Genomic DNA, 27,091 nt, shown 5'->3' on the forward strand with positions numbered 1-27,091 from the left:
ACCCTCAAGGCTTTGAACCCACGCACCTGCGCTCTCGTGCACGCGCACACTTGCCGAATTGCACCGCGCTCCCTCATTTGCCCCAGCCCTCGCGCTCGCGCCTCACGCTCCCGCGCGCCCGCGCGCCTCCGCACCCACGCACACGCGCCTCGCTGCGCGAGGGCTCCCTCCCCACCGCGCGCGGCGGGGGCGGGCGGGGCGAGAGGGGGGCGGGGCCTCGCCTCACACCGCCCCGTCGCTGTGGCAACCGCGTGGGGCCACTGCGCGCATGCGCGCTGGCTCGGCCGGCGCTTCCCGCCTGCCCTCCGCACCGCCCGGTGCGCCCCGGGATTCCCCCCGCTCCCTCAGGCTTGCCCGATACCGACGCTTTTCCCTCAGGTTTTCCTTCGCCCGCTCCTCCTTGGGCTTGTCCCGGCTCCCCGGAGTTCCCTCAGGCTTTCCCGCCCGCAGCCTCCCCGCAGGTTTCCTCCCCCCGGCCTGCCCTAGTTCCCCCTCAGGCTTGTCCCGAGTGTCCCCCCTTTTCCCTTCATCCCTCCCAAGCTTTCCTCCTCCTTAGTCCCCTCTTGCCTCCCAGCCCCTTGTGGCCCCTCTGGCCCTTATGCCAAGTTGCAGGGGGGTCCTTCCCCTCGCTGCCCCCAGCAAGCGGTGAGTGCTGCACCCCACTGACGGCTGCAGGCCCTGGGGTTAGGCTCGCCCCAGCCTTCCCACAGCCCTACCCAGCCCCCCATGCACCCCAAGTGAGCGCGTGTGGGGTCGAGCTGAACCTTGAAAAATGGCCTCGGAGGCAGTGAAGGTGATCGTGCGCTGCCGGCCCATGAACGAGCGGGAGAAGGCTCTTGGCTGCAAGGTGGTCGTCAACACGGAGAGCGCACGGGGCCAGTGCTTCCTCCAAAACCCCGCTGCCACCGGGGAGCCCCCGAAGCAGTTCACCTTCGACGGGGCGTACTACCAGGAGCACAACACAGAGCAGATCTACAATGAGATCGCCTACCCGCTCGTGGAGGTAAGCGGTGCCTGAAGCAAGCCAGACACAGACGAACATGTAGCTCGGGATGTGGGCTGAGGAGTTTCACATGGGTAGGCGATCCCTAAACGGAACTGATTTATGGACAGAAACAGCCCTGTCCACTCCATCAAGAGGCTTAGCTGCAACCCTGGGGTGCAGAGGAGGGCAAAACAGTGTCCTGGCAGTAGGCTGGGAAATTGGGAAGAAAATAAAACTTTTTCAAGCAGCCAGTGTGGCACTGAGGTCAGAATTACATTTAATTGTTTTAGGTGGATGTTTATATGAAAGCTAAAACCCCCTGTGTAGGCCCTGGAAACTGAAGTGGGAAGTGATGTGGGGAGAAGGAAGACAAACAAGACTCCTGATGATTTTAGGGATGTTTTTACTGTCAAGTGAGAAACCTTGGAGAAGACAGGGAAGCTTGGCCTGTTTTACAATAGCAGAATGAGAGATGTGTTTGTTATCTGTTAACACATCTGCCAAAGACTCCAGGTAGGGCCATTCTCCCCGGCTGCAGTGTAGAGCACATTTTTAACATCATGTCCTGCCCGAACCGGCCCAAGGGCTACAGCATGAACGATTTCTTGTTTAATTTGTTCAAAAGCTTGCTTTTGTTCAGGGCCCCATAAAAAGTCATTTTTCTTTCGGGTCACTTGATAAAGAGGGCTTACGATCTGACTGTAATTTGGAATATGCATTCTCCAGCAGCCTATCACACCTAAGACTGTAATTTGGAATATGCATTCTCCAGAAGCCTATCACACCTAAGAAAGCTTGTACTTCCTTTCTGCTGGTTGGTGGAGACATAGCCGTTATTTTATTAATCACATCCACTGGAATCTGACGACATCCATCTTGCCATTTGATTCCTAAAAACTGAATCTCCTGTGCAGGGCCCTTGACTTTACCTCATTTTATGGTGAAGCCAGCTTTCAAAAGAATTTTAACTATTTTCTCTCCCTTCTCAAAAACCTCTTCTGCTGTATTCCCCCATATAATGATGTCATCAGTGTATTGTAAATGTTCTGGAGCTTCACCCTGTTCCAGCGCAGTGTGGATCAGTCCATGGCAAATAGTGGGACTGTGTTTCCACCCCTGGGGCAGTCTGTTCCAGGTGTGTTGGACACCCCTCCAGGTGAAAGCAAACTGTGGCCTGCATTCTGCTGCCAGAGGGATGGAGAAAAAGGCATTGGCGATATCAATTGTGGCATACCACTTGGCTGCCTTTGACTCCAATTCATACTGAAGCTGCAGCATGTCTGGCACAGCAGCACTTAACGGTGGTGTGACTTCATTCAGGCCCCGACAGTCCACTGTCAGTCTCCACTCTCCATCAGACTTCTGCACTGGCCACATGGGGCTGTTAAAGGGTGAGCGAGTCTTGCTGATCACCCCTTGGCTCTCTAGTTGACGAATCAGTTGGTGGATGGGAACTACAGAGTCTCTGTTGGTGCGATATTGCCGTCGGTGCACAGTCGTGGTAGCGATCGTCACCTGCTGCTCTTCAACCTTCAGTAGTCCCACAGCAGAAGGATCCTCTGAGAGCCCTGGCAGAGTGGACAGCTGTTTGATTTCTTCTGTCTCCAAGGCAGCTATGCCAAAAGCCCACCGGTACCCTTTTGGGTCCTTAAAATACCCTCTCCGGAGATAATCTATTCCAAGAATACAGGGAGCTTCCGGGCCAGTTACAACAGGGTGCTTTTGCCACTCATTTCCAGTTAGGCTCACCTCAGCCTCCAACACAGTCAGCTGTTGAGAACCTCCTGTCACTCCTGAGATACAAATAGCCTCTGTTCCTTGGAAATTCAACGGCATCAGGGTGCACTGGGCACCAGTGTCCACCAAAGCCTTATACTCCTGGGGGTCTGATGTGCCAGGCCATCGAATCCACACAGTCCAGTAAACACGATTGTCCCTCTCCTCCACCTGGCTGGAGGCAGGGCCCCTCTAATGCTGCTCATCGTATCCATTGTTGATGGAGGGGTTAGTGCAGTCTGTGCGAACCTCGGTCTCATCCTGGTTACTCACTTCTTGTAAGTACGACTCAGAAGTTCTCCTCATAGGATCAGGAGCAAAGTCAATTCTTCTACGCTGTTTGGGTAACTGATTAGCTGAGACTGGAGCAGCACTTATCCTGGAAGAACCTTGATTTGTAGCCATTCTTCCTTCCAACTCTCAAACCCGCTCTCTTAGAATGTAGGTGGGTTTCCCGTCCCATTTCCTCATATCTTCTCCATGGTCGCTCAGGTAATACCATAGGTTCCCCTGTGGTGTATACTGTCTCGCTTGAGTAGGGAGTCGTTTGCTCCTGATTGCCGAGATCTTAGTCTGTGGAGGTGGAGAGTAGGACATGTCCTCTTTGAGTTGTCGGACTTCTTGTGACAGTTTCTCCACAGCCGCGACGATGGAAGGAGAAAGACTTTCTTCGTAGTGCCGGAGTCGGCGAGCCAAGTCATCCATAGTTGGTCCCTCTTCGTCTCTCCAGTCAAATACTGCTAGTGCATTCGAATGTGAAGACGGAGCACTCCGTATAAACTTCCGCCACATGGGCCGGGTGCATTGGACTTCATCTGGGTCTGTGGGTAGCCGCGCATCGTCTGGATCATAATAAACCATCTCCCACACAGCCAGTTCCCTCCCAGTTCCCTCAGGTATTGGATGCCTCTCTCCATGGCAGTCCACTTACTTAGATGACATGTAAGATCTTCCTTGAAGGGATATCTGTCCCTCACGCCTGACAGTAGTCGTCTCCAAAGGCTGAGCGTTTGTGTCTTTCTTCCAATAATCTTGTCAATGCCTGCATCCCTGGACAGGGATCCCAGTTGCCTGGCTTCTCTACCTTCTAATTCCACACTGTTGGCCCCGCTATCCCAGCATCGGAGCAGCCAGGTAAGGTGGTGTTCACCTGGATGGCGGCTGAAATCCTTTCTCATGTCTCGTAGTTCACTCAGGGATAGAGATCGGGTGATTACCACTGGCTCTGCCTCCTCCTCCTGTTCTTGTGAGGGCCCTGGCTCACCATCATCTTTTACAATGCGAGGGGATTTTTTAGTGTATTTCTTCTTCTGTATGGGAGCAACTGATACTGTTGTGGATTGATGCTCCAGTTCACCCGCAGTACTTACCGTAGGGGTCGGATTGGCTGCAGCGTCGGTCGCCTGAGTTGGAGTGGCTGCAGTGCCTGGTGGGGGTGCCAGGGTGGTTGCAGTGCCGGTTGTTTTGCTCGCAGATGCAGAGACGTCTTCCTTTTGAGGATACTGCATGGTGGCAAGCAGGGTTCGGTAGGCATGGGCCAGGCCCCAGCCTGTTGCAATGATCTGCGTTTCTCTTGAGGTGTCAGGATGACAGCACACCTTTTCGAAATATTTTAGTAATTTCTCAGGATCCCGCACTTGTTCAGGGGTGAAATTCCAAAACATTGGAGGTCCCCACTGTCCTAGGTACTTGCCCATGCTACCCCACACCCCCAGCCACTCATAACTCTGCAATCCTGGGGTAGACCTCTGGGTGGTATTCAGAAACAGTTGCTTAACCCGAAACAGAACCTGAACCACATTCAGGAACACTACAGCTTCCAGAAACAAGACAACAATGTTAATATGAGCATTCCATGGATATTCAGAGTTCTCAGCATTCTCAAGTATACTTGCAAGTAGCTTGGAGAAGGGGAAGATGGAAAAAGGTATCTCCCCCTTGGGTGGGATTTCCAAGGAGAAAAGGTGGAGGGTATAGTTACTAACCCACTCCAGTAGGTGCCCCATAACTCCCAGGACCGAAGATTTTATCATGCCATAAACTAGAGTTACATAATACAGCAAGGCAAAAATCTTAATCCAATTCCCACGGGTAATAAGCAACAACATGGGGACTACATATGGTAAGTAATGTGATGTATAACACAACTGCAGCAACAAAATCCACGATTTTAGTAGCCAAGCAAATGACATTATAACAGGATGGGCAGTCGGCATTATAACAAACTTGATAGTACCCACAGATCAAATCTGTTATTATCTCAACCCTTCGTGCCCCACGTTGGGCGCCAAAAAGGACTGTCGTGGTTTGAGCCTGCTCAGCAGCTAAATGCCCCACAGCCGCTCACCCACCCTCCCCCCACTTGGGAATGGGGAGGGAATTGGAGGGGCAAAGGGAGACTCGCGGGTTGAGATAAAAACAGTTTAATAACAGTAACAGAATAATAAACAGACAGCAATATCAGTAGGTAATGTACAATACAGCTGCTCACCACCCACCAACTGCCTGCTCCCAGCCAGCAACCCCAAACACAAAGCCACCACAGCCACACTCCCAGAAGTGGCCCCTCTCCTGCCTTTATATGGTGAGCATGATGTCACATGACATGGACTATCAGCCAATCAGGGCCCAGCCCTCCAGCTGTGCTCCCCCCACCCCCACACACAGGTGAGGGCACTGGGACCTGGGGAGTCCCCGGGGTCTCTGTGCTGCAGCACTCCTCCAGCTACTAAAACCAACAGGAACTCTAGTCCAGCCCCAACCAGGACAGAGGTGTGTTTGTTGCCTGTTAACACACCAGCGTGATAATCAGCTAGTGTGAGAAAGGAACTAGTTAAGCAAAAAAATGCCAGCCCTCCCCTCCCCAAAGAAAATTTTATTAGAAGAAACAGGGATAAAATGGCCAGTGATAATTTTAAGATGGAAGTTCCTGATCAGGAGTGCAACCAGGGTCTGAAACAGTAGATTATTAGGTTAATAATTTATTTATTTTCCCTTTCATTTGAACCTTAAGAAATCCAAATATCTTCTGTTCCCATGCTTCTCTGAATTAGGAACAAGTGAAAGTGAGGCCTTCTTTCAGCCAGCTTTCCAAGAGGAAATTATTCTAAGCTAGGGACCATCCTTTTGGCCACCCTATAATCGACTATCATTCTAGTTGTCTCTCTGGGTTTCCCAAGATTTTGCTGCCCTACGGTGAAAATATTCTGGTCTTCTAAGTGTTGTCAACAGCTATTCCACTTTTCAACACTTGGATTTCTTAAAGTTTTCCATTTTTGAGAGAAAACCATTGATTTATATGCTAGTAGAATGCATTTTTAAATTATTATACTCTGATGGCACGTGAAGATGAAGTAGTTGTTTAATGTTTAATTCCAGCTCTTCCTTTAAAATACCTTTTATGAGGTGGGATTGAATCTGAACAATGCAGTTCCAGTTCTGCAAAGGGTGAAGATAATAGGTATTTTATTTGGTTTTCCTCCATTTCCAGGGTGTCACTGAAGGCTACAATGGCACCATATTTGCCTACGGCCAGACGGGCAGTGGGAAGTCATTCACCATGCAGGGAGTTGTGGATCCTCCTACACAGAAAGGCATCATACCCAGGGCATTTGAACACATTTTTGAGAGTGTACAGGTAGGTGTGTCAGGATGTGAAAGAGATCCTGTTGTAAGACAGTGTGGTATCAAGAAAGATAGTTTTTCGTGTCATACTCCAAGGAGTGAGTGCCAATCACAGTCAGGAGCAAGAATGGGGACAGGCTGGGTATGCTGCCTCTCATCCTAAAGCTGAGGCCCATATACAGTCAGATGAACTGCACCCTTATCTCTGCTGACTTTTTGGACTTGCACTTGAGATGTTTAAGGACCAAAAGTCCCTGTAGTGAGTGTGTTGAGTGGTTACACCTGGGAATGAAATGCCAGGAGAGATTTGATGAAGTGCTGAAGGGAGGCAGGCACCCAGCTGGCATTGAGTATCTACGTGGGCTGCCTACTCGCCTTCATTTTGAGAACCTTACCCGAAAATCGTTCCTGTTTTGTGCAGTGTGCTGAAAATGCCAAGTTCTTGGTAAGGGCTTCCTACCTGGAGATTTACAATGAAGACATACGAGACCTTCTAGGAGCTGATACCAAGCAGAAGTTGGAGGTGAGGTGGAGTCAATGTGTCCTAAATAGGAAGTGTTTTAATTTGCTCAGACAAGTGTTGTCATGAGTGTCTTGCAGAAGTGCAGTAATATGCTCTGTCAGAAGCTGAATGATAGAATACAAAGTTACGGTGATGAATATGGAAGCCAAGAGGAGATTTTGAGGGACTTTAGTGAAAGTTTAGTGGCAGAAGGAACAGGATCCAGTCAGAGACGTGTCCCATGTATCCCGCTTGATAGCGACCAGTAGCTCAGCAGAAGCTGTGTGAAAATCATTACTGGACAAGGATGGAATAAAGTGCTCATGGGGCAATTTCCTCCTAATCCTCTTCGTCTCACAGCTGGATCTAAAGCAGGAGGATTCTGTGCCTTATAAATGTTTAATCTGATCCTGTGTAGCTGTGGATGATCTCATTATTTGTCTGAAACAAAAAAGGCTGATCCTTTTTTGAGGGGACACAGCAGATATTACTCCCCATGGGAATGCATGGGGAAGGCAGGCAGTTTCCAGGAACGCAGGAGGGTAAACTTTCCTGAAGTCCTAATCAAGGGGCTGATTTTTATAAAATTTACCTCTTGGTGGCTTTGCAGATCTTTCTGTACATATTCCCAGAGGGAGCTGCAAATCTCCTGTCCTAATTTATTTCCCTGCAGGACTGCCCTGGTGAAGAAAACCAAGGCACTAGCACCATCTGCTGCACAGACACGCTGAGGTGGTGACAGACTCAAACTGCCTTGTGGGGCAGTTTTTTTAATATGCTTCTGGCTTTAAGGGAGGCAAAACCCTCTCCGCTCCATGTTCCAAGCATGTTTCCCCTGTGCGTGTCGAGAGGGAGGGTGGGAGAGGGGGACTTGCTTGCTGCAGTTTCCTATCCTTTGTTCCACATCAGCAGTGACACCGGTTTCCATGACGACTGCAGTTGGCACTGGGAGGACAGGAGTTGGGCAGACCAGTTTCTAGGGTAACACCATCACACCCGTGGCAGCTGCTGCCTGTTGCTATCTCCACTGAGTAATTAAGGGAGTTGTGTCCTGCAGAGACTGAAAGCCCGGGCTGCCCCACTGCTTCCTTCTGTGTCCCCTAATTCTCCTCCAAAATCCCATTTTTCTTTGTTCCTTTGCCTTTCGACATCAGTGCCTTTGGTAATTCCAAAGCCCACAGTCGTCTCCCGTGGCATGAAACCCTGTGAAGAGCAGGTTTTATGGAGCTCTGCAAGGAAAATGCCCCTGTCAGTCTGTCGTGGAGTTAAACGGCCGTGTCCTTGGTTGGGTGTTCCTCAGGGATTCTGCAGCACCCTCAAATACAGCTGGGCCAGCTGTGGCGTCCTCCTGTAGCACAGGCAAAAGTCACAGTGTATGAACAGTCTGGTTGTGATTCTATAACTGGATTCATCCTGGGCAGTCATGGCTGTAGAACAAGGCTAAAATCCTGCCTAGTTTAGTTTTCAGCCACTTTTGCTCTGTTCTGTGCTGATTTTTTAACAGCAAACCCTCTACTTCACACCGCTGCTTGTGGTGCGTGCATCACTAAAGTATGTAAGGCTCTTTTTTGGAAGTCACGCAGCCAAACGTGGTATCTGTCACTCCTTGCAACCGAGTCATGACAACCATATCTTGATATCCCAGCTGACACAATAGAGTTTTGGTGGTGAACTCAGCAGATGTGGGGCGTAACATGGCTGTTGAAAATGAATTCAGCTTGTTTAAAATTTCTAGTGTGGAGGGAGCTTCAGAAGGGGCTAGTGTAGGAGTGCAGGGATCTCTTAATTGTTTTGTATTTTTTGTGTAGGTTTGATCAAGATTTTGAACATTTCAATCGTTTATTAGCATGTTGTATGAAGTGTTTCTTCTGCATGATTGATAATTGCTGAAAAGATGCTGTTAGGTATTTAACATTCTGTCTCTATCCAGCTGCCTGAATAGGATTTTAGAGCATCTAAAAAATGAATTAATCTGGAGAAAAATTATTATTGTCTGCCTTTGTGTGACTTTGGGAATTTTGTCAGGGAGATCAAGACGCCCTCTCAGAGCGGAGGGGTTCAGCGAAGCACCATTAACAATATCCATGACTATTGAATCTGTGCTTTGATTTTTAAAATGCTCCCTATGACTGAAGAGATATTAGAGCCTTTGCCATAATAGGTGAAAAACATTTCAGTTCTTTTTTAAAATATGCAGCTTAATAACAGGGGAGGTAGAAGGCGGCTCAGCGCAGGTTTTTTGTGGCCTGGGAGATGTCTGAATCAAACAGCAAACTTTTAACTTTAATTCTTTTTGCCTGCAGATCCATGAAGGTGATTCCCTCTTTTTGCGTGGTTTTATTCCTCCTTCAGAAATCTTAAAGCTTTTTGATGCAGCCAGATAAGTTTTTCCCATACTGCAGTTTAATTTCTCCACATGCAAAACTCACGTAGCCCTCAAGATTCCAGACAGTTTCCAGTGCGTCTTGTCCTAACCTGTCTTGTGCTGTCCCTGTTTGCAGCTGAAGGAGCACCCAGAGAAGGGGGTGTACGTGAAGGGGCTCTCTCTGCACACCGTGCATAGCGTGGTCCAGTGCGAGCAGATCATGGAGACAGGCTGGAGAAACCGAGCGGTGGGTTACACCCTCATGAACAAGGACTCTTCCCGCTCCCACTCCATCTTTACTGTCAACATGGAAATCTACACCGTAGGTAAGTAGCTGCATGTCCTGTGTTAAGCCTGGGCCAGGTAGAGCACAGAATCTGTGCGGTCTGACCAGTCACCCCACAGCAAAATGTAGATCCTAAATAATTTTTTAGGTCCGGTGGAAATCAGAATTGTGCCGACATGGACATTCTTCACAATGTGAAATGGCTGAGTATTCAAAGTCCTGTTTCTTAAATTTCGATTCCCCCTTGGGAGAGAAATGTCTTACACTCAAACTGGGAACAAATTTAAGTCTCCTCCCATTTCTTTGTCTTCTCAAATTTATATTTCATTCAAAGGGGGCAGGGGGCTAAGCCTCAGCCCATACAACAGTGTGGAGTTCATGCATTTTACAGCCTGGAGAAACTTTTATCATTATCTGTCATGTCTGATCTCCTTTACAGTGCAAGTCAGATCATTTCACCCAACAATTTCCTTCATTGAGTTTAATCACAGGGCACATCTTCTAAGCAAACAGCTAATCTGGGTTTTAAGATGGAATAAAAGAATCCCTTAATAATGTTTTAATGACTAATTTTCCTTTCTCAAACATCTCATTTCCATTGGCATTTCTTTAGCTGATAAAGCTGCCTTGCTGGGTCTGAACATGAACCTTGAAAGGGTTTTTTCTGGGACTAAGGAAGGAATTAGTCTCCTATAGTCTATCTAGTCCTTGACCCCAGCTGAAGCTGTGAACAGCTTGGCTTCGTTTTCTTCAGCTGTTTCAGTCATGGGGAAAGTTACACAATGTCTTCCTCAATTGTGGTTCCAGATGTTAGTGACAGTACCTCATTTTCCTCTATCCAAAATAGTGTTTGTGTAATTTTTGGAATTTTTCAATTAGCACAGCGGGTGCATGCTAATCCTTGCATTATTTGGGTCTGTAAAATCCCAACTTTAATCCTAACAAGGAAAAAGAAGTGTTTACACTCCTCTTCTGTTCCAGCTGGGTGCAGGACTCTTAATCTAGTCTGCAACAATTTCTCTGATTTAAAGCTTTGAAAACTTGTTACATGGAACAGAATGGCAGGTGGGGAAACTTGCGGTTTTGGCAGTTAAATCGAAGGCAGCTGGAATATTTGAGGAGAAAGTTGAGGGTTTTGGCACACTCCCTGCAACTGGATGGTTCTACTAAAGTAATTGTTACTTGAAATAGTTAATGAAGTTGGTATTTATGTTATCTTCTCTAGGCTTCATGAAACATGGAGAAGTTCAAACTTATTTTCCAGTTGAGCCTGTAGTGAATGATAATTTACAGGCAGTTGATATTTAAAATATCTCTTTGCAATTAATGTAGACTAAGGGGACTCTTTAAAGTAACAGTTTAGATTCAGGAACAGGATTATGCCAGATACCAGGCTCTCTGGCTGCAGATGTATGAAATGAGTGAGTTACCATCAGTATTTTTACCATATTTAGAGCAGCAGATGTTTTATTCCTTTACATCATACTTCGGGATTGACCAGTTAATGAGAAAGACGTAGATTTGGAATAGTGCTTATGCCACCAGAACTGGCCAATGGGCCATATGGGAATTAGACAGGCAGAGACTTTCGGGCTGCTGCAGGCATTTTAGCAAGAGTCTGGGGACCTTGTTACACCATGGAAACAAAACCGCTAAGCTCCTCGATTGAAACAAACAGCCTCTGTGGGTAAAAGGACTGGCAGGAATCAAACCAACTTTTTAATTGCCATCAGTGTTTACATAAACTGTGGCTGAAAGAGGGAAGGGGTTAGAAAACCTACTTTTTGTGACTGTCCACTCACCCCAGCTCTCAGAAAGGATAGTGAGAGGGTGCTCTATTTAAAATCAATCTGTGTGGGGTTTTTTTTCCCCAATTCTCCCATGTCTTAACATGTCATAAAGTTTTGTAGTGAAACAGTAAGTTTGCTCTGCAGCAAACAATAAGTTCCACGGTTAACAGTCTGTTGTTGTAACTGGGGAAATATCCTGGGGCGATAGATTTTATATTTTTTTTGTTTACCTGTAAACTTTTAATTTTCCCCCATGCATCGTATTCCTCATTGCTTGTGTTTAGGTATTGTCCACAGCCATAAAGCTTAACTCTGACTGAACTGAAGGCTAGCTTTTGTAGAAGTCTGTCTGGAAAAGGGCAGGCTCAGTTAAAATTGATGTTCTTTTTGCTTGGAGTGCTCTTCCCTTGAACTTGGGATGTAATTGTGAGGGATGATTGGGGCATGGGCATCCAAGAGTGTGGTCCAGCGCTTAGGACAGTAATCTGTGATTTGGAATGTTTCCAACTCTTTGCTCTGCATGAGGCTGAAAAGTTAAGTAGCCAGCAAAACCGAGGGATTCCTAAAGCGCCTGAATGCACGCTTGCTCAGTCATGGGGTATTTGTGTCTTGTTAATCAGGCCTCAAAATGCAAGTGGGAAGCAGATATTATATACATGAGGTATGTGTCCAGGTAACGGGGGAGCTAGCTGTTAACTTCAGCTCACATCTTCTCTTGCCTTAAAGCATTACAATCGGAATAGCACTGGCTCACTGGGTCTGACTCCTCACTGAGATCCAGCTCCTCAACTGGGTGGGTTAAACTGAGTGCAATCCCAATTTCTTGCAGTTTTCCTGTTTCTCGCCTGTGTTCCCTCATATTACTTTCTCACCGAGAATGTCGTGAGTTGAGGAGGAACAGATGCTGCCTAGCATGCCTGTGTGCTGAGTCACGGTGCAGTTTTACAGCTATATGGGCGAGAGGGGAGATCTGCTGGGCTTCTTGAACATTCAAGCTGTCTTGGGACAGAAAGCCAGATGGTGGACATTGATGGTAACTGATAGGAAGTGCTTTTTCTTTTGAAGCGCAGCAAGAAACTTCTTGAATATGACCATTGATTAGGGTAGGTTGGATTCCAACCTTGAGAAAAGCTGTAGTTTGGGAGGTCATGGAAAAACTGTTTCCCAACATAGTGTCTACTCCAGCCTTTCCATGGTAGTCTGCAGAGATGACCTTCCTGCCTGTCTCCACATCCTGTAGGGATTCAGGGAGCCTGCTCTTTTGCCTGTGCTCTCCAGCTAGCCCTGCTCTAGCTGCTGCCCATTGACTCCTCATTTCATGCTTCCTCCCTTCTTTACAATTGTCAGACATTGATGAAACAACCTGAAGAGGAAAAAAGTTGTAGAAACTCATGGTGTGACCTTGTTACTTGCAGAGGGCTTTGTGTGCAATTCTAAACACTGTAGAAGGATGTAAATGTGGCAGGGGGGTGCGTGTATTCAGAGCTCACTGGGAGAGCAAGAACGGGCATGAATTCTTACTGTGCCAGGTCTTATTCAAGAAAGCACTAAAATGTGTAGTTCTAAGATTAAGTAGGTATTTATTTACTTAAGGGAGTCAGGGCCCAAATGCAGACAAAGAGCAGGGCTTGAACTGGAACGCAACACCAAGAGAGTCCTAGTTCTTGCCGGTTAAGATGCTTCCTCTTAAGAAGAGTCTAACCCAGGATTATTTTCTTGCAGATGAGCGAGGGCAGGACCACCTTAGGGCTGCAAAACTCCATTTAGTGGATCTGGCAGGAAGTGAGAGACAGTCAAAAACAGGAGCCACAGGGGAGCGGCTCAAAGAGGCCATCAAAATCAACCTCTCCCTCTCAGCTCTGGGCAACGTCATCTCAGCACTGGTCGATGGCAGGTGTAAGCACATCCCCTACCGAGACTCAAAGCTGACCAGGCTGCTGCAAGACTCCCTTGGAGGGAATACCAAGACGCTGATGGTAGCATGCTTATCTCCAGCTGATAATAACTATGATGAAAGTCTCAGTACTTTGCGCTATGCTAATCGAGCGAAAAACATCAGGAACAAGCCCTGTATCAACGAGGACCCCAAGGATGCTCTGCTGAGGGAGTATCAGGAGGAGATTAAGAAGCTGAAGGCCATTCTAGCTGAACAGATGGGCGCAAATAACTTGTCAGGTAGGAGAGCCCTTGGTGGCTGCAGAGATGTTTTATCTTTGACAGAAAAAAGAAGTTTTTACACATAAAATGCTCACTGGATTTCACCTCAACTTTTCCCTTAACTGTTAGAGGAAGAGTTCTCCATTCTGGTAATGAACTTTTCCTTCACTGTTGCCAATGTGACCTTATTCCAGAATGACAAATTCTGTTAGGAAATGCTGATGTGACTACAATCCTCAGACTTCTTGGTCATTCTGGGTAGAATTTGGTCAGTCACAGAAGAGAGGTTTCAGCTGGCAGAGCAAAAATGAGCTGTGAAAGAAACAATAATGTAAAATTCTTTATTAAATATATATACATGTTTTCAAATTGTAGCATTCAGCCCCTGTTCTCCTACGCTGAAATTTTGACAGTACAAGAAAAGTTTTGCCCTGCTGATGGAACTGCTGATGGAGAGCGGCACTGTCCTCTCTCTGAGGATTCAGCCCAGCCTCAGCAGACTCTCTTTTTGCTATGAAGTAAGAATAGCAAATGTGGTAACAAATGGGTAAGAGCAGTCTTGAGGGAGCTGATCACCTTTTGAGAGTTATCTCCTAAAAAAGGGCAACTTTCTGCAGAGGAGTAAGGCTGTAAGATTTATTTTTTTTTCCCCCCTTTCTGTCACCTTTCAGAAACAGCTGTGAAGAAAGAAGGCAATTTCCTTGCACCTTTCATCACCTTCCCAGTGTCTTTTATCTTCCAAATCTGTTAGCATAGCCCTGGAAAATTCTCCTGTTATTCTGTGAAAGAGATTAAATTTATATTCGCTTTCATATACCTGAAGCTTAAACCTCCCCCCCTCTTCTCAGTGCTGACGACTCCTCTCCCCACACCTATGGAGTCCCAGGCCAGTGGGCGTTTTGGCAGCACAGATGCTGGCACACAAGCACAGTTTAAAGTAGCGCATGGAGTGCGATGTTCTTTGCTGGCAGCCAGGTTCTTTGTTCTGTTTCCAGGCATTCTACAGACAATCCCACCCAGTAACTGTGAGTGATTTTTATTTCTGCTTTGCTTTGTAGGGCTTCTGCCTGCTGAGACTGCTCACCTGGCAGTGAAGCCAGCTCCCCTTCTCAAACCCCAGTTAGATCTTGAAGCAGAGAAGCAGCTGATCAGAGAAGTAAGTCACAGAGGGTATCTCTGAACGTCTTTGGCCATGGCTTGTGGGTTTTTATAATAATAATTACAAATATGGTGTAGGGCTGTGTGGTTCAGCCTCTTCAGAACACTTCTCTTCCTGTTTTTTGGTCCTTGGGCTTCTGTGGACAGAAGTTGTGTTGATGGCCTCACGTATAACGCCACTTTCTCTCAGCATTGTTCCCACCTCTCTGGAAAGGAACTGGAATGGATTTCCAAGAACTTCTGCAGTAACTACATGTGAAACTAAATGTGATTCCTCCTGTCAGAAGAGGGAGAAACAGGGAGGAGGAAAGCAGTAAAGATGTTAAGAGCAGTACAAGGATGAAGATGAAGAGGGGTTATGGAACCATGAGGAAGAATGGGGAGTTTGGGGGCCAGAAGGAAATAAAACTCTCTCTTTGCTCTCTACAAAGATCCTTCTAGGGCACCTCATCTGCCCAAGACAGCTGTTTCTAGGGCTAACCGGTCATCTTTCATCAATACTGCGTCAACTTAAATCACAAAAAAAGTCAATGAATACAGGATGGTAAAGATTTATTGGGGTGGACATAAGATGTGACCTAGACATGACCCTGTGTACAGTCAGGAGCAGGGCTGTTGCATCAGACTGTCTGCTGTGCCTTTCAGGAGTATGAAGAGAAGCTGGCCCAACTAAAGGCCAGCTACGAAGCGGAGCAGGCATCCCGTGTCCGCCTCGAAGAGGACATCAGTAGCCTGAGGAATCACTATGATCTCAAGCTGTCTGCTCTCGAGGAGAACCTCAGGAAGGAAGCAGGTGTGGATGAGGCAGATGGAGGGTGTGCAGCGCAGGCTGAGCACTCCCTGATGCTTTAGGCATGAGCAGACACAGGCTGTTTTTGCAAAGTCACATTTTGTGGCAAACACTGCAACCTTTAAAGTGGCAGTGACTGCTACTGCAGCAAGCGCTACATGGCAGCGACAGCAGTCCCTGATCTCAACCCTGCCTTATCCACAGCAGGAGTGGTAACTCTGTCTCTCCTGGGCCACTCATGAGACTCTCTGCCCCAGCTTTGTCCTCTTCCCTATTTCCCCAACTTCTTTTCCCTATCGGGACCGGCCTGGCCCTACCCTCTAAGCCTTAAGGCAATGAAATGCGATTTTTGCACACATAGCTGTGAGTTTCTTCTGACTTAGGGCAGCGTTTCCCTGGAGCAGAGGTCTGAGCTGCAGAAATGACTGGTCTCGGCAGGTGCTGCTCTGTCTTGATCCAATTGGCTTTGCACAACTTGCATGCTCAAGCCGAGGGTGGCTGCAGCAGTCTCTTCCATTGCATGCAAATGGGATGCAGCCCTTGGTCTCCCAGTGGATTATCAACACCATCGCTTTGCTGGAGGGTGGATATTCCTCTCACATACCTATAAATTGTTGTCAGCTCTCCTCTTCATTGCTGCTTTTCATTTACACTTCCGCAGTGCCTCAGAGCCTGTTTTGCAATGTGCTTGTACAGCACTTATTGCCCAATATTAATTCTTGAACCTATATTCTTAATTTTTGATGCTATCACTTTCTAAGGTGAGAGGTTCTTTTTTTCCCCCCCCCCCCTCTGATTACAAACATGCACCCCCCTGCCTCTGAAATAGATTATTTGCATGCGAACACAGGACCAAGGCTCTCCCCACCCTGTAAAATCTGCATTCCTTACCAGATACACCCTCTGGGTCTTTGGCTTTTACTGACCAGTATAAATAACAGACCTTTTCCTTCCAGACACATAGTTTTTAGCTTTTGGTGAAGATTATGTGTGATGTTTTCACAGTTTTGTGTTCTAGTTTTGCGGAGCTCGTTCCTGACATTGTGGGTATTTCCTCTTTTACTCTTCAGCTGCCATGAGGACTGAAACTGCTCCTGGTGAGACACCTTTGCCTGAAGACTCTGTCGCTGCAGCAGATGAAGAACCAACATCAGCCCAGGTACCCTTCAGACTACTTTACCCCCCTGGTTACTTTACCTGCCTGGGCTGAATAAACCCAAGTAGATAGCGTCATGCTTCATCTAGCCTGGTCCTCACACTGCGTCTTTTCAGAGGCACAGCCTTTGGTTTCCTCTTGTCCTCAGGACCCAGCAGCACCTCGGGCTGTGCAAGAGGGTGGTGGTGTGAGCAGGGGGAGTGCTGGAACAGCAGTGGCTGTCACTGCCGAGGGGACTTCACTGCCCGCAGACCAGCAGCAGGTACTCACCAGGTCAGTGACTGTGCTGCTCCTGCTAACTGGGCACTGCTTACAACACATACAGGCAAGAAGCAACCCTGTTCTTCCGTGGTATTACAACTGTCAAGCTTCAGCTGTCAGTTCAGCACAGCACAAAACTAGGCAGAAGAGTGTTCTTTACCCCAAAATTAACTTTGTCCTCTTTGTGCAGATAAATAGCTGTTAGCTGCGGCGTTCAATAATGCCAAGTGCCAGAATTAAGAAAGAAAAATCTGGAGATGGCTGTGTCAGCAGATGTGGATGCAAAAAAAGCGTGCTTTCCTGATAACAAATCCTGCCTAGATCTGTAGGCAGGGAAGACTCTTCCTTCTCTGGCTTTTTGCAGGTGTAATTTATGAGGATTTTATAAAGTAGAGACTGGCCGTATCTGACAGAGCTTAAGTGCCCAAACAGGTTATGGAAGCGGCCTCCTTTCCTCTTAAAAATGGTTCTTGAAGGGCACTTGGAGCCCTCTCATAATAGTACAAGTAAGGTAGCAGGCCTTCCTGCTGCTCACTGTGCGTGTGGGTGGAGGAGAGTGCGTCCTCCGCGACTCTCCCTTGTCTCTGAGGTCACTGTTGCCTCTGAGTCATGCATTTGACAATGTTTGCAAGATGTCAACCAGAACCAACATCAAAATTTCCCAATAATCACATTTTAGGGGCAGCACTAGAGCCTGGGCTTGGAGTACAGGGCTGGGATGTGAGGGTTGCCTGGGCTGTTTCAGAAATACACACTTTTAAGCAAATTCTGCTGATTTCTCTCTTTTACTCTATTGTGTGGAATGATATTAAAATAAGAAATGATCAACATAAGATATATTGTGGATGATGGAGTTTGATTCTGAAAAGTCTTTTGGTTTTTAACAAGTCTTTCAGGTTTATTGTGAGCTCCTATGGTATATGCTTGCTCTGTTGGGCTTCTCCCAGGTGAAGAAGCAGCTATTAAAAAATCTAGGAAAGCAGTGTATGTAATTTGTGGGCAATTCTGTCTATTAACAGAGAGGTCTCCAGAGAAACCATCCGTTTTGACTATCTATCAAATCTTAATAGTCCTATTGCAGCATTCCTTTTTGTGACAAACAAGGGTAGAATACTCTTCTAATTACATTGTTAAAATCAAAGTTCTCTGCAGATGAGGCAGGAAGGTTTGGTTCCGCAGGCATGGGGATTTTTGAAGTCACCTGTTAAAAGCTTTATGCATCAGGCAGGCTGCGAGATCTCTGATACTTGCTCAGTAGAGCAAGGATTCAATCGTGCATTAAGCAAATGAAACAGAAGGCTACTTGGCAAGTGCAGCAAAGTAGAATAGCAGGTCATCTCTGGTAGAGAACGAGCTCTTTCGGATGGGTTTGAAGATAATTAAGAGGCTAGTATCAGTGGAGCTTTTAACAGCAGTGGGATTTTCTCTAATTTGAGCCAGTGCTGACCGGCCTGAGCCATCTACTCTGCTGCAGATCCCCGTGCAGACAAAGAGAATGGCTCTGGGAGAGTGGCTTTATTTCTGTGTTGGAGTGTACGGGGCTGTGCAGCGTGGACATGAGCCGAGCTTGATTTCAAACATGGATCTGTGCCTGTGCTGAAGGGGCAACGCTGAAGTCACCCAAGTCATCCACCCTGGCCAATACTGCCCCTAAAAGAAAATTGTACTATGGCTTCCAGCTGTACAATTCCCACATCCATCACTTAAAATATTACTTTGTGCAATTTTGACACATTTTGTGCTTGTTTTGAGAGTCTTTCAAAGCATAAAGTAAGATTTGAAATATTATATCCAATACATATGTATCAGTAAGAATTTAAATATAAATTCCACAAAACAGGATTTTTAAAAAAAATTCTGTGAGCATAGATACAGATTTCTGGATAGAGGTGCTCAGAATAGCATGTGCTTTGCCTTGGGTCCACAGGAGTATTTATGACAGAAAGTGCTAATAAAAGTAGAATTTGCCATGATTACTCAGGGCAGCAAATCTCATCAGAAATCACTGTTTTCTGTACTGTGTGTTCCCAAATGTCATTCAGGTAAGGACGTGGATCCTCCACACTTACACAGACGGTTCTTTGTAGTGCTGAGCTAAGAGAAGCATTTGCCTTTTCCAGGCTGCAGATGCTAGAGCAACAGGTGGTTGGAGGGGAACAGGCTAAAAACAAGGACCTCAAAGAAAAGCATAAACGCCGGAAAAAATATGCAGATGAGCGGAGGATGCAGCTGGTGGCCGCGCTGCAGCAATCTAACGAGGACAGCAGTGATTGGGTTCTGCTTAACGTCTACGACTCCATCCAGGAGGAGGTTCGAGCCAAGAGCAAGCTTCTGGAGAAGATGCAGAAGAAGGTGAGCAGCTCCCTGCTATCCCTGCTGAAGATTCAGGAAGAGTCTCTTTCCTCTTCTGCATACCTGTTGTTTTTTTTTTTTAAAGATTCAGGAGATGTTTTAGGGCAGTGTGTTTAGAGAATGACTCTGGCTGTGTCTAATATTTCGTACGCATGCCTGCATTAGTACTTATAAGGTTGCTTGTGTTTACTTTTATGAAATATCAAATGCAGCAGCCCTCAGCGTGGTGAATGAAGTTGTTGAAACCCAAAACCCCACCTATTTTCAAGGCTCGTCTCCTTGTGCTGAAGGATGATGTCTGGTTATGGAAGAGGACGTGACTCCCTCTACTGACCTATGCAATCTATTGCACAGTTTCTCCAGTTCTGATCAGCCCAGGTATCACACCTGGGTTCCTGGAAGAAATTACATCATGAAGAGTTTTCTGGGGAAAAAAGTATAAAAGCAATGATCTTAAATTTTAGGCACACTTGAAAAACAGTTTTTCTCTCAGTCAGAATCAGAGTAGCTTCAAAAAAAATTTTCTGTGTGTGCAATTCTAAATCTGCATGTTAAGAATTTGCTTTATTTCTGTATCTAGGTTAGCAAAGAAATATTGCACTTTTTTCATCAAAGTTAGGAACTCCCAAGAGTTCATTAGCACTGGCCACCAATCACACTAGTAAGATTAACTGAAGGTCCATTCAAAGACTTTGGAGAAACATGAGAAATCTTTTATTAAAACAGACATGGAATAATCTCTCCACACAAATCTCATCTGAATATTTAACTATAAATTAGAAATATTCCCAAATATCAAAGTTTTTGTGTGGGTCTTTCCATCCCTCTGCCTGACAAATTCTTGTACTCGCAGTAACCATTGGTCTCTCCTTTATAATCCCAACAATGTATTTTGGTTTGATGTCCCAGCTGCGGGCTGCCGAGACCGAGATCAGAGATCTGCAGTCGGAGTTTGAGCTGGAAAAGATCGATTACCTTGGCACCATCCGTCGCCTGGAGCGAGAGCTGATGCTCTTCCAGCAGCTGCTGGATCAGGTGCAGTCCCTCATCCGCCGTGACTGTAACTACAGTAATCTGGAGAAGATCAAGCGCGAATCTGTCTGGGATGAGGAAACTGGCTGCTGGAAAATTCCAGAGCCAGTCATTCAAAAAACCTGCCTGCCTGCAGGTAAGATGCGTGTCTCGATGGTGCTGTTGGCATGTGGCTACTGCCAGGCTCAGCCGATCATGTTTGGGCTGCACCTGCTTGTAAAATCTGCTGCTTACAGAAAGTCTGAATAATGACATCACCTAACGTGATGTGGAGTATGGATCCTTCGTGAATCTCTGTGAGCCCGGTGACCAGGGCAGCGCTGGGCATTGGCAGAGCGTTAATTGTTCTAGAAACTACAACCCTGTAATGCCCGTCTCTGCTCACAGCAGTTCCAGCCCTGCCACAGCCCAAAACTCTGCAAAAGAGTCCGACAGCCGACAGCCGACAGCTAACGGTACAGTACATCCCTCCTCCTTTTTTTCTATCGTATTTTACCGATTTTTGTCGATTTTTCTAAGCCATAACCCAGGGGCTAGCACAGTGACCAGCACCGCTGACGGCGTTTTCCGCTTCCAGCCCGAGGAAGACCGCTACAGGCTGGTGCTGAACAGGAGCGACAGCGAGACCATCGCCAGCAACTACTTCCAACCCAGGCGGACCAGCCGCATCCTCCACCCCGACCCAACCAAGAACCGAGGTAAAACCTGCCATTTCCTACAGATTGTTCGTTTTCCTTTCTAATTTTTGTAAGGAAGCGCTTTTCTGGCTCCGCTTCCTCTCCTCTTCCAGCTCCCCTGGGGCCAGGCAGCGGCTCCGCCATGCCCCGGCCCTTCCGCCTCCAGGCCCTTGCCTTGCTCCCGCCAGCTGCCCCCACCACCAAGCGCAAAAAGGGCAAAGCCGAGTCCAAAAGCCCCTTCCTCTGACCCCGCCGCTGCTGAGGTGTCCGGCAACGCAGGAAGACGCCGAATCTCTGTGGCTTTGCACCAAACCGCCCTCACTCTGCACTGGAGTGTGGGACAGAGGGTGAGCTCGCTGTCACTATGTTCGCTTGCGCCTTGTACCCCCGCTGCAATAAACTAGTCAGACACCGCCATTTTGAGGTCTTTTACTGGGAATCTGCCTCCTCCGGCTCGGGGCGGAGGGGTTGAGGGTGGGAACGAGCCCCGCGCTGCCCGCCCAGGCCCCGCCGCCATCTTCCCCCCCCCTCCCCCTCAGCGGCCCTACGGCGGCCGCGACAGGGTCCCGCTGATTGGCCGGCGTCGGGGAGCTGTCCGTCGGTGATTGGAAGGCGGAGGAGCGGCGCCTGGCGCTGATTGGCTGCTCGTGCCAGCCCGCTTCCGCGGCAGCTTGGCGCCGGCGAGCAAGATGGCGGCGGCCGCGGTCTGTATGTGGTGGCTGTTGGCGGTGGCGGCGGCCGCCGGGGCGGAGGGGGGGCCTCGCACCCTGGTGCTGCTGGAGAACGGCAACCTGCGGGACACGCACTCGCTTTTCTTCCGCAGCCTGGCGGGTAAGGCTCGGGGAGGCGGCTGGGGACTCCGCGCCCGGATGAGGGACGAGATGGAGGTCTCCTGGTTCTGAGGGGGGCGGTTGGAGTCCCCTGGTCGGGCTGAGGGACGAGATTGGGGTTACCTGGGGGAGAAGGGGGTGTTTGTTTGGGGTCCCCTGGCCGGGCTGAGGGAGGAGATCGGGTGTGTTTCTTCAGTCGTGCCTGTGTTTGGGTCCCCGCTTGATGGGTGTCACTAGGGCATGCTTGAAACAAAGGGGAGCTTCAGAGGATTGATCCCCTGGGTTTTATGTGGGAACATCCTGGTGGTGCTCCCAGAAAGCCCTAAGCCACTTTTTCCCAAAACACTGCTGTTTATTGGGGAAATAAAACTCAGAATCTTGATGTTGCTTTGCTGCTACATGTGTTGATTTTGTGAAATGTGAAAGTAGTCAATTTTGTCTTGCGGATGCAGACAGGGGCTTCGATCTCACTTTCCGGACAGCAGATGATGCAGGCCTGTCCCTGATAAAATATGGAGAATTCCTGTATGACAACTTGATCATCTTCTCACCATCCATAGAAGGTAAATACAGGAGGGGAAAACTCGAGTGGTCTAGCAGCTTGGTGGCATTTTTTTGAATGGGATTTCCAACTGTTTTGTGAATTTTTGTTAAATCTTAAGTTTTAGATGTTATCCGTTGTGTCTTGTACGTGGTAGCAAGCTGCAGATATGTCCAGGCCTTTCGCCCTGGTTCTTTCAGCCACAAGTGAAATCATTTGGTGTTTTGCTATAGTTTAATTCTGTCATGGTGTTATTTCTGAGAGCTAGCAATGAATTTCTCATGTGTGCTTTCAGATTTTGGTGGAAACATCAACGTGGAGACTATCACCGCTTTCATCGATGGCGGCGGCAGTGTCCTTGTTGCCGCCAGCTCTGACATTGGTAAGTACAAACGTTTGTCAGAGCAAATTAACATATTTTAGCCACTTTCTGTAATAAGCACCTATGCTGCTTACACTCTGTGGTGAGCAAATAGTTTATTCATCCTTCTCTGAGTTCCTGCAACATAACTGGTGAAAAAACAGTTTCTCGTTGTGAGCCTCGAGGTTTGTGCTGTAAGGAAATGGATGATAAAAAACCTTTATCAACATTTTCAGTGGGAATTTAGCTGGGAGAGGTTGTGATGCTCCTCGGGATTTGGCTTGTGAAGTGCCGAATGTGTAACTCTAAGCTGAATTTACATTTTTTTTTTTTCAGTGCTGAGATGAGCTTTGTGTCCTGAATGTGCTACATAACAGAAAATCCTTTTTGTCCTTCCAGGTGACCCACTGCGAGAGCTGGGCAGTGAGTGTGGGATCGAGTTTGATGAGGAAAGGACAGCTGTCATCGACCATCACAACTACGATATATCCGACCCCGGCCAGGTAAATGGGTTTGCCTGCACGTTTTGGGTTTTTTTTAATGAGAAGTTAGGAGTAGAGGTTAAGGGATGAATCTTCTGTCCTTGTTTTCTCTTTTTTTCCTTTATCCGTTCTCTGCTCTCCCATCTTCCTCCCCAGAAAGTCATAAATAATGCCACTTCACAGCATTTGGTTATGCTGCTCTCGGGAGTGATGTCATGACACTGCAAAGCTCTGCACATTTGGGGTCTCTGCCCTCAAATCCATCTTTCTGAATTTCCCACGTTTGATCTTTCAAATTACAGTTTCAAATTGCCGCCGTGCCTCGGGCAGTCACACCAACATTAATGGCGGTTTTGCACCACCCTGACGTGTGTGGGGGGGAATTTTGCCTGTGGGTGAAGCACATCAGTCACTGAGTGCGACGGCTTTGGGTGTGGGGAGATTTTCAGTCCCAGAGATCAGTATAGAAATGTACATCTTTCTATGATTTCTTTTTTTCCCCCTAGTGTCACCCAGTACTTTAAAATTAAAACCTGTATTAAGGTTTGAACTAAATATTTTCTCCTAATCTTTATTTAAATTAAACTGTTGAAGCAATGTATGGATATTGTCCTAGTTTAAGGAAGAATACTGTAGGTATTGCTATCTTTATCAAAAGGTGATTTACATTTCCTTATCTATCAGTATTAATTTAATTTCATCATAATTAAACAAAAAAATGCTGATTTTTTTGCTTTTTAATTGAATCGTAATGTTCATCCAACAGCAGCTGCTCAGTTTTGTCTGTAAAAACAAAGTTAACTTTCAAGTAACAAGAGAAGCTGTTTCTTGCCGTTAAAACCTGACAAACATCAACCTGCCTGCCTGAGCAGCACGTTTGCATCAATTTCTCTCGTTTCTCCCAGCACACGCTCATAGTTGCAGATGCTGAAAATCTCCTGAAGGCCCCCACTATTGTGGGGAAGGTGGCACTGAACCCCATCCTTTTCCGAGGAGTCGGGTAAGCAACTTGCAGTGCGGTGTGGGAAGGGAGGTGAGGTTGCTGTTGTTGGGGAAATGGAGCAAAACTACGTTCCTTAACGTAAATTAGAGAAGCTTGGGGAAATATTTAATTTTTTGGTGTGTGTGAGCTCTGCAGTCCTCTTGTCACATCTGAAGGGTGAGGAGGTTCGTGTGGTTGAGTTGGCAGCTGCGCGTTCCTCTGGGTGTGGGGGGCCCGGGGGCTCTCGGAGCTGCTCACCGTGCCTCTCCCTGCAAGGATGGTGGCTGACCCTGACAACCCGCTGGTGCTGGATATCCTGACCGGCTCTTCTACCTCCTACTCCTTCTTCCCAGATAAGCCTATTACTCAGGTACGCTTGGTGACTTTTTCTTCTCTTTTGGGTTATACTGCTGCAATTAAGTCCCTCAAATATCAGCAACTTGAGGAAAAAAGCCGGAGTGTTTAATCCCCTGATAGATTTTTTTGAAAGGGTCAGGCTGTTGTCTGCTTTCTGACATTGCCCTGGGAATCTTCCTTTGGTTTTAGTTGCTGGGAAAGTGTCCAGTGTGAGGGATGCTTTGGAAGAAAGGCCAACCTAGATCAAAGCGCATCTCCTGGTTTCATTCCAGTCGGAGAGGGCAGAAGCTGTGAATTCCATTACTGGTTATTCTGAGCTTCTTGCTTTCTACTTAATTGCAGACTCTGCTAGCTACAGACTGTTCCACTCTCCTTTAATCATCCCTAATTTGGCTAAACACTCTTCTAAACATGCTTCTTTTCAGTACCCGCATGCAGTCGGGAAGAACACCCTTCTGATCGCGGGGCTCCAAGCCCGGAACAATGCCCGTGTTATTTTCAGTGGCTCCTTGGATTTCTTTAGCGATGCTTTCTTCAATTCTGCTGTGCAGAAGGCTACTCCTGGCTCTAAGAGGTATGCTGGCTTCCTGGCATCTCTGGCTGAGGAATATTCTGGGAGCTGTTTGGTGAAGAATATTTGTTTCCCAGGCCTTTCATGTTATGGGAAGTGGCAGAAAGCTCGAAATAAATTAGGGGTGACATATTCCTTTGGTCTTGTGGAACAAAGTGCTTGGGGAAGCAATTCCCTTCTTTAAACCCCAGCTAGCTTTTTATTGCTTTCACACCTATTTTGGCATGGCTGCCGTCCTTCCTCAACCTTCCTTCCTCCACAGATACTCGCAGACGGGTAATTACGAGCTGGCTGTTGCCTTGTCCCGCTGGGTGTTCAAGGAGGAGGGGGTGCTGCGTGTCGGCGCTGTGTCCCACCACCGCGTGGGGGAACTTGTGCCGCCCAATGCCTACACCGTCACCGACCTCGTGGTAAGGCTGCCTGCTTGGAGCCCGCGGCGCAGGCAGGAGGGAATTGAGGAGAACTTGAGCTTGGTGTAGGTTCAAGGTTCATTTTCAGGCATGGTTCTTTAACTTGAGGCGTTGTGGGTTCATTCCAGGAGTACAGCATTGTCATCGAAAAGCTTTCCGACGGCAAGTGGGTCCCCTTTGACGGAGACGATATTCAGCTGGAGTTCGTCCGCATCGATCCCTTCGTGCGCACCTTCCTCAAGAGGAACGGTAGGTTTCCCTCGGGGCGCTTTCGGCGGCGTGGCTCCCACAGCTTCCCACCCCAACGTCGCCGCGGTCTCTTTCTCAGGCGGCAAATACAGCGTGCAGTTCAAGCTGCCGGACGTCTACGGAGTGTTTCAGTTTAAAGTGGATTATAACCGGCTGGGTTATACCCACCTCTACTCCTCTACCCAGGTAAGCGGGGCGGGAGTTAGTCGCCCAAGGGGGAGGGTGCCTGGGCCACTCGGCTGACGCCGCCGCTCTCTCCCCTCCCAGGTGTCCGTGCGTCCCCTCCAGCACACGCAATATGAACGTTTCATCCCCTCGGCGTACCCGTACTACGCCGGTGCCTTCTCCATGATGGTTGGTCTCTTCATGTTCAGCATTGTCTTCCTGCACATGAAGGAGAAGGAGAAATCTGACTGAGCTCCTGGGGGGGAGGAAGAGCCTTTTCCCCAGGGACGGGCAGCGCCCGGGACTCTCGGTAACTGTGAGGACTGGTAGGTGCCAGAGACGCTGTGGATTTGTGTTTGGTCTTTTTTATTTTTACGCATGGGGGGAAAATAATAGGAAAGAAAATGAAATTCCGGGGGCAAATCTGTCACCGAAGCGTCTGCAGACCTGGAACCCTGACGCCTCCGGTGTTGTTCCTTGAGTTCACCATGTTTGTGTCGCCCCGCCGTTGAAATGATTTTGATTCGAGATGAACTCGCTGCTCAAAATAAAGTCTCATCCCTTTCCTCCCTGGGTTGAAATAAGTGAATTCACTGTGTGGGGTTTTCGGCTGCTTTCCCGGACTTGTGGGTGACACTTGGGGGCCACGACCCTGTGTCACCCTTGCCAGCACTGGGTGGCTGTGAGGTGGGCTGTGAGGGAACAGTCGGACGGTGACGAGTCTGGAGCACGCTGAAAGGCAAAAACGGGGAGCCTGGGGCACGCGGAAGGGCTTGGGACACCCCAAAAAGCGCCCTGAGGGCTCTGGGGTGTCACCCAAGGCACACTGAGGAAGATGGGGTGCCCCTACAACCACGCTGTGCCCTCCCAAAAGCGAACACAGGGGTTCAGCCCTAAAGGCTCACCAAAGACCTGAGAGCACCCCAAAATGCATACTGAGGGGTTTGGGCTGGGGGGAAAGCAGCTGGAAGATGTGATCCTGAGAAAAGGGGGGTGAAGGGGAGGACCCAAAGGCATCGGGGACAGAGCGAAGGGGCTTTTGGGGTGCACCAGGGTGCTTTTGGGGTGTACAGGGGTGGTTTTGGGTGGAAGATGGGGGAAGTGGCTCTGGTGAACGCCGGGGGTGCAGAGGGGTTTGGGGGCTTGGGGCGGGCGGGACACAAGGGTACGGTACCGGGACCCGGGGAGGGTGGTGCCCCCTTCCTCCCGGCGCGCACTGATTGGTCGAGCGC

The 27,091-nt window shown here is 48.1% G+C and overlaps 2 protein-coding genes across 8 annotated transcripts; both read left to right on the forward strand.

The window, feature by feature from the left end:
* Nucleotides 1–283: 283 nt before the first annotated feature.
* On the forward strand, nucleotides 284–21,569 carry KIF17 (kinesin family member 17). Of its 7 annotated transcripts, none has more exons than XM_032999515.2 (15): nucleotides 284–1,003; nucleotides 6,252–6,398; nucleotides 6,807–6,908; nucleotides 9,389–9,578; nucleotides 13,051–13,503; nucleotides 14,544–14,641; nucleotides 15,289–15,436; nucleotides 16,504–16,592; nucleotides 16,738–16,862; nucleotides 18,971–19,202; nucleotides 20,112–20,370; nucleotides 20,622–20,689; nucleotides 20,812–20,932; nucleotides 21,078–21,258; nucleotides 21,451–21,569. In XM_032999515.2, exons 1-15 carry the CDS (start codon nucleotides 773–775, stop codon nucleotides 21,482–21,484), a joined length of 2,478 nt encoding a protein of 825 aa, XP_032855406.2. In that variant the 5' UTR covers nucleotides 284–772; the 3' UTR covers nucleotides 21,485–21,569. The 7 variants fall into 7 exon arrangements, with proteins under 7 accessions (XP_032855406.2, XP_032855408.2, XP_032855410.2 ...); XM_032999517.2 differs by having other exon boundaries at nucleotides 20,625–20,689; XM_032999519.2 differs by lacking the exon at nucleotides 21,451–21,569 and having other exon boundaries at nucleotides 21,025–21,328.
* On the forward strand, nucleotides 21,566–26,425 carry DDOST (dolichyl-diphosphooligosaccharide--protein glycosyltransferase non-catalytic subunit). The gene is made up of 11 exons (XM_032999523.2): nucleotides 21,566–21,742; nucleotides 22,194–22,304; nucleotides 22,578–22,664; nucleotides 23,043–23,146; nucleotides 24,031–24,125; nucleotides 24,384–24,477; nucleotides 24,890–25,038; nucleotides 25,298–25,445; nucleotides 25,574–25,694; nucleotides 25,774–25,880; nucleotides 25,962–26,425. Exons 1-11 carry the CDS (start codon nucleotides 21,601–21,603, stop codon nucleotides 26,109–26,111), a joined length of 1,308 nt encoding a protein of 435 aa, XP_032855414.1. The 5' UTR covers nucleotides 21,566–21,600; the 3' UTR covers nucleotides 26,112–26,425.
* Nucleotides 26,426–27,091: the final 666 nt, after the last annotated feature.

Source organism: Tyto alba, unplaced genomic scaffold, assembly GCF_018691265.1.
Source record: "Tyto alba isolate M040663 unplaced genomic scaffold, T.alba_DEE_v4.0 Super-Scaffold_20000042, whole genome shotgun sequence".
In the NCBI taxonomy this organism is placed as follows: Eukaryota; Metazoa; Chordata; class Aves; order Strigiformes; family Tytonidae; genus Tyto; species Tyto alba.

What these genes read in the sequence shown, in the direction of transcription:
- DDOST (XM_032999523.2), top strand. Translation starts at nt 21,601, where the DNA reads ATGGCGGCGGCCGCGGTCTGTATGTGGTGGCTGTTGGCGGTGGCGGCG. An exon ending in ACACCGTCACCGACCTCGTG is followed by an intron (nt 25,446 to 25,573) that starts GTAAGGCTGCCT and finishes GGTTCATTCCAG; the next exon opens with GAGTACAGCATTGTCATCGA. An exon ending in ACCTCTACTCCTCTACCCAG is followed by an intron (nt 25,881 to 25,961) that starts GTAAGCGGGGCG and finishes CTCCCCTCCCAG; the next exon opens with GTGTCCGTGCGTCCCCTCCA.
- KIF17 (XM_032999515.2), top strand. Translation starts at nt 773, where the DNA reads ATGGCCTCGGAGGCAGTGAAGGTGATCGTGCGCTGCCGGCCCATGAAC. An exon ending in ACATTTTTGAGAGTGTACAG is followed by an intron (nt 6,399 to 6,806) that starts GTAGGTGTGTCA and finishes TGTTTTGTGCAG; the next exon opens with TGTGCTGAAAATGCCAAGTT. An exon ending in TGGAGAAGATGCAGAAGAAG is followed by an intron (nt 19,203 to 20,111) that starts GTGAGCAGCTCC and finishes TTGATGTCCCAG; the next exon opens with CTGCGGGCTGCCGAGACCGA.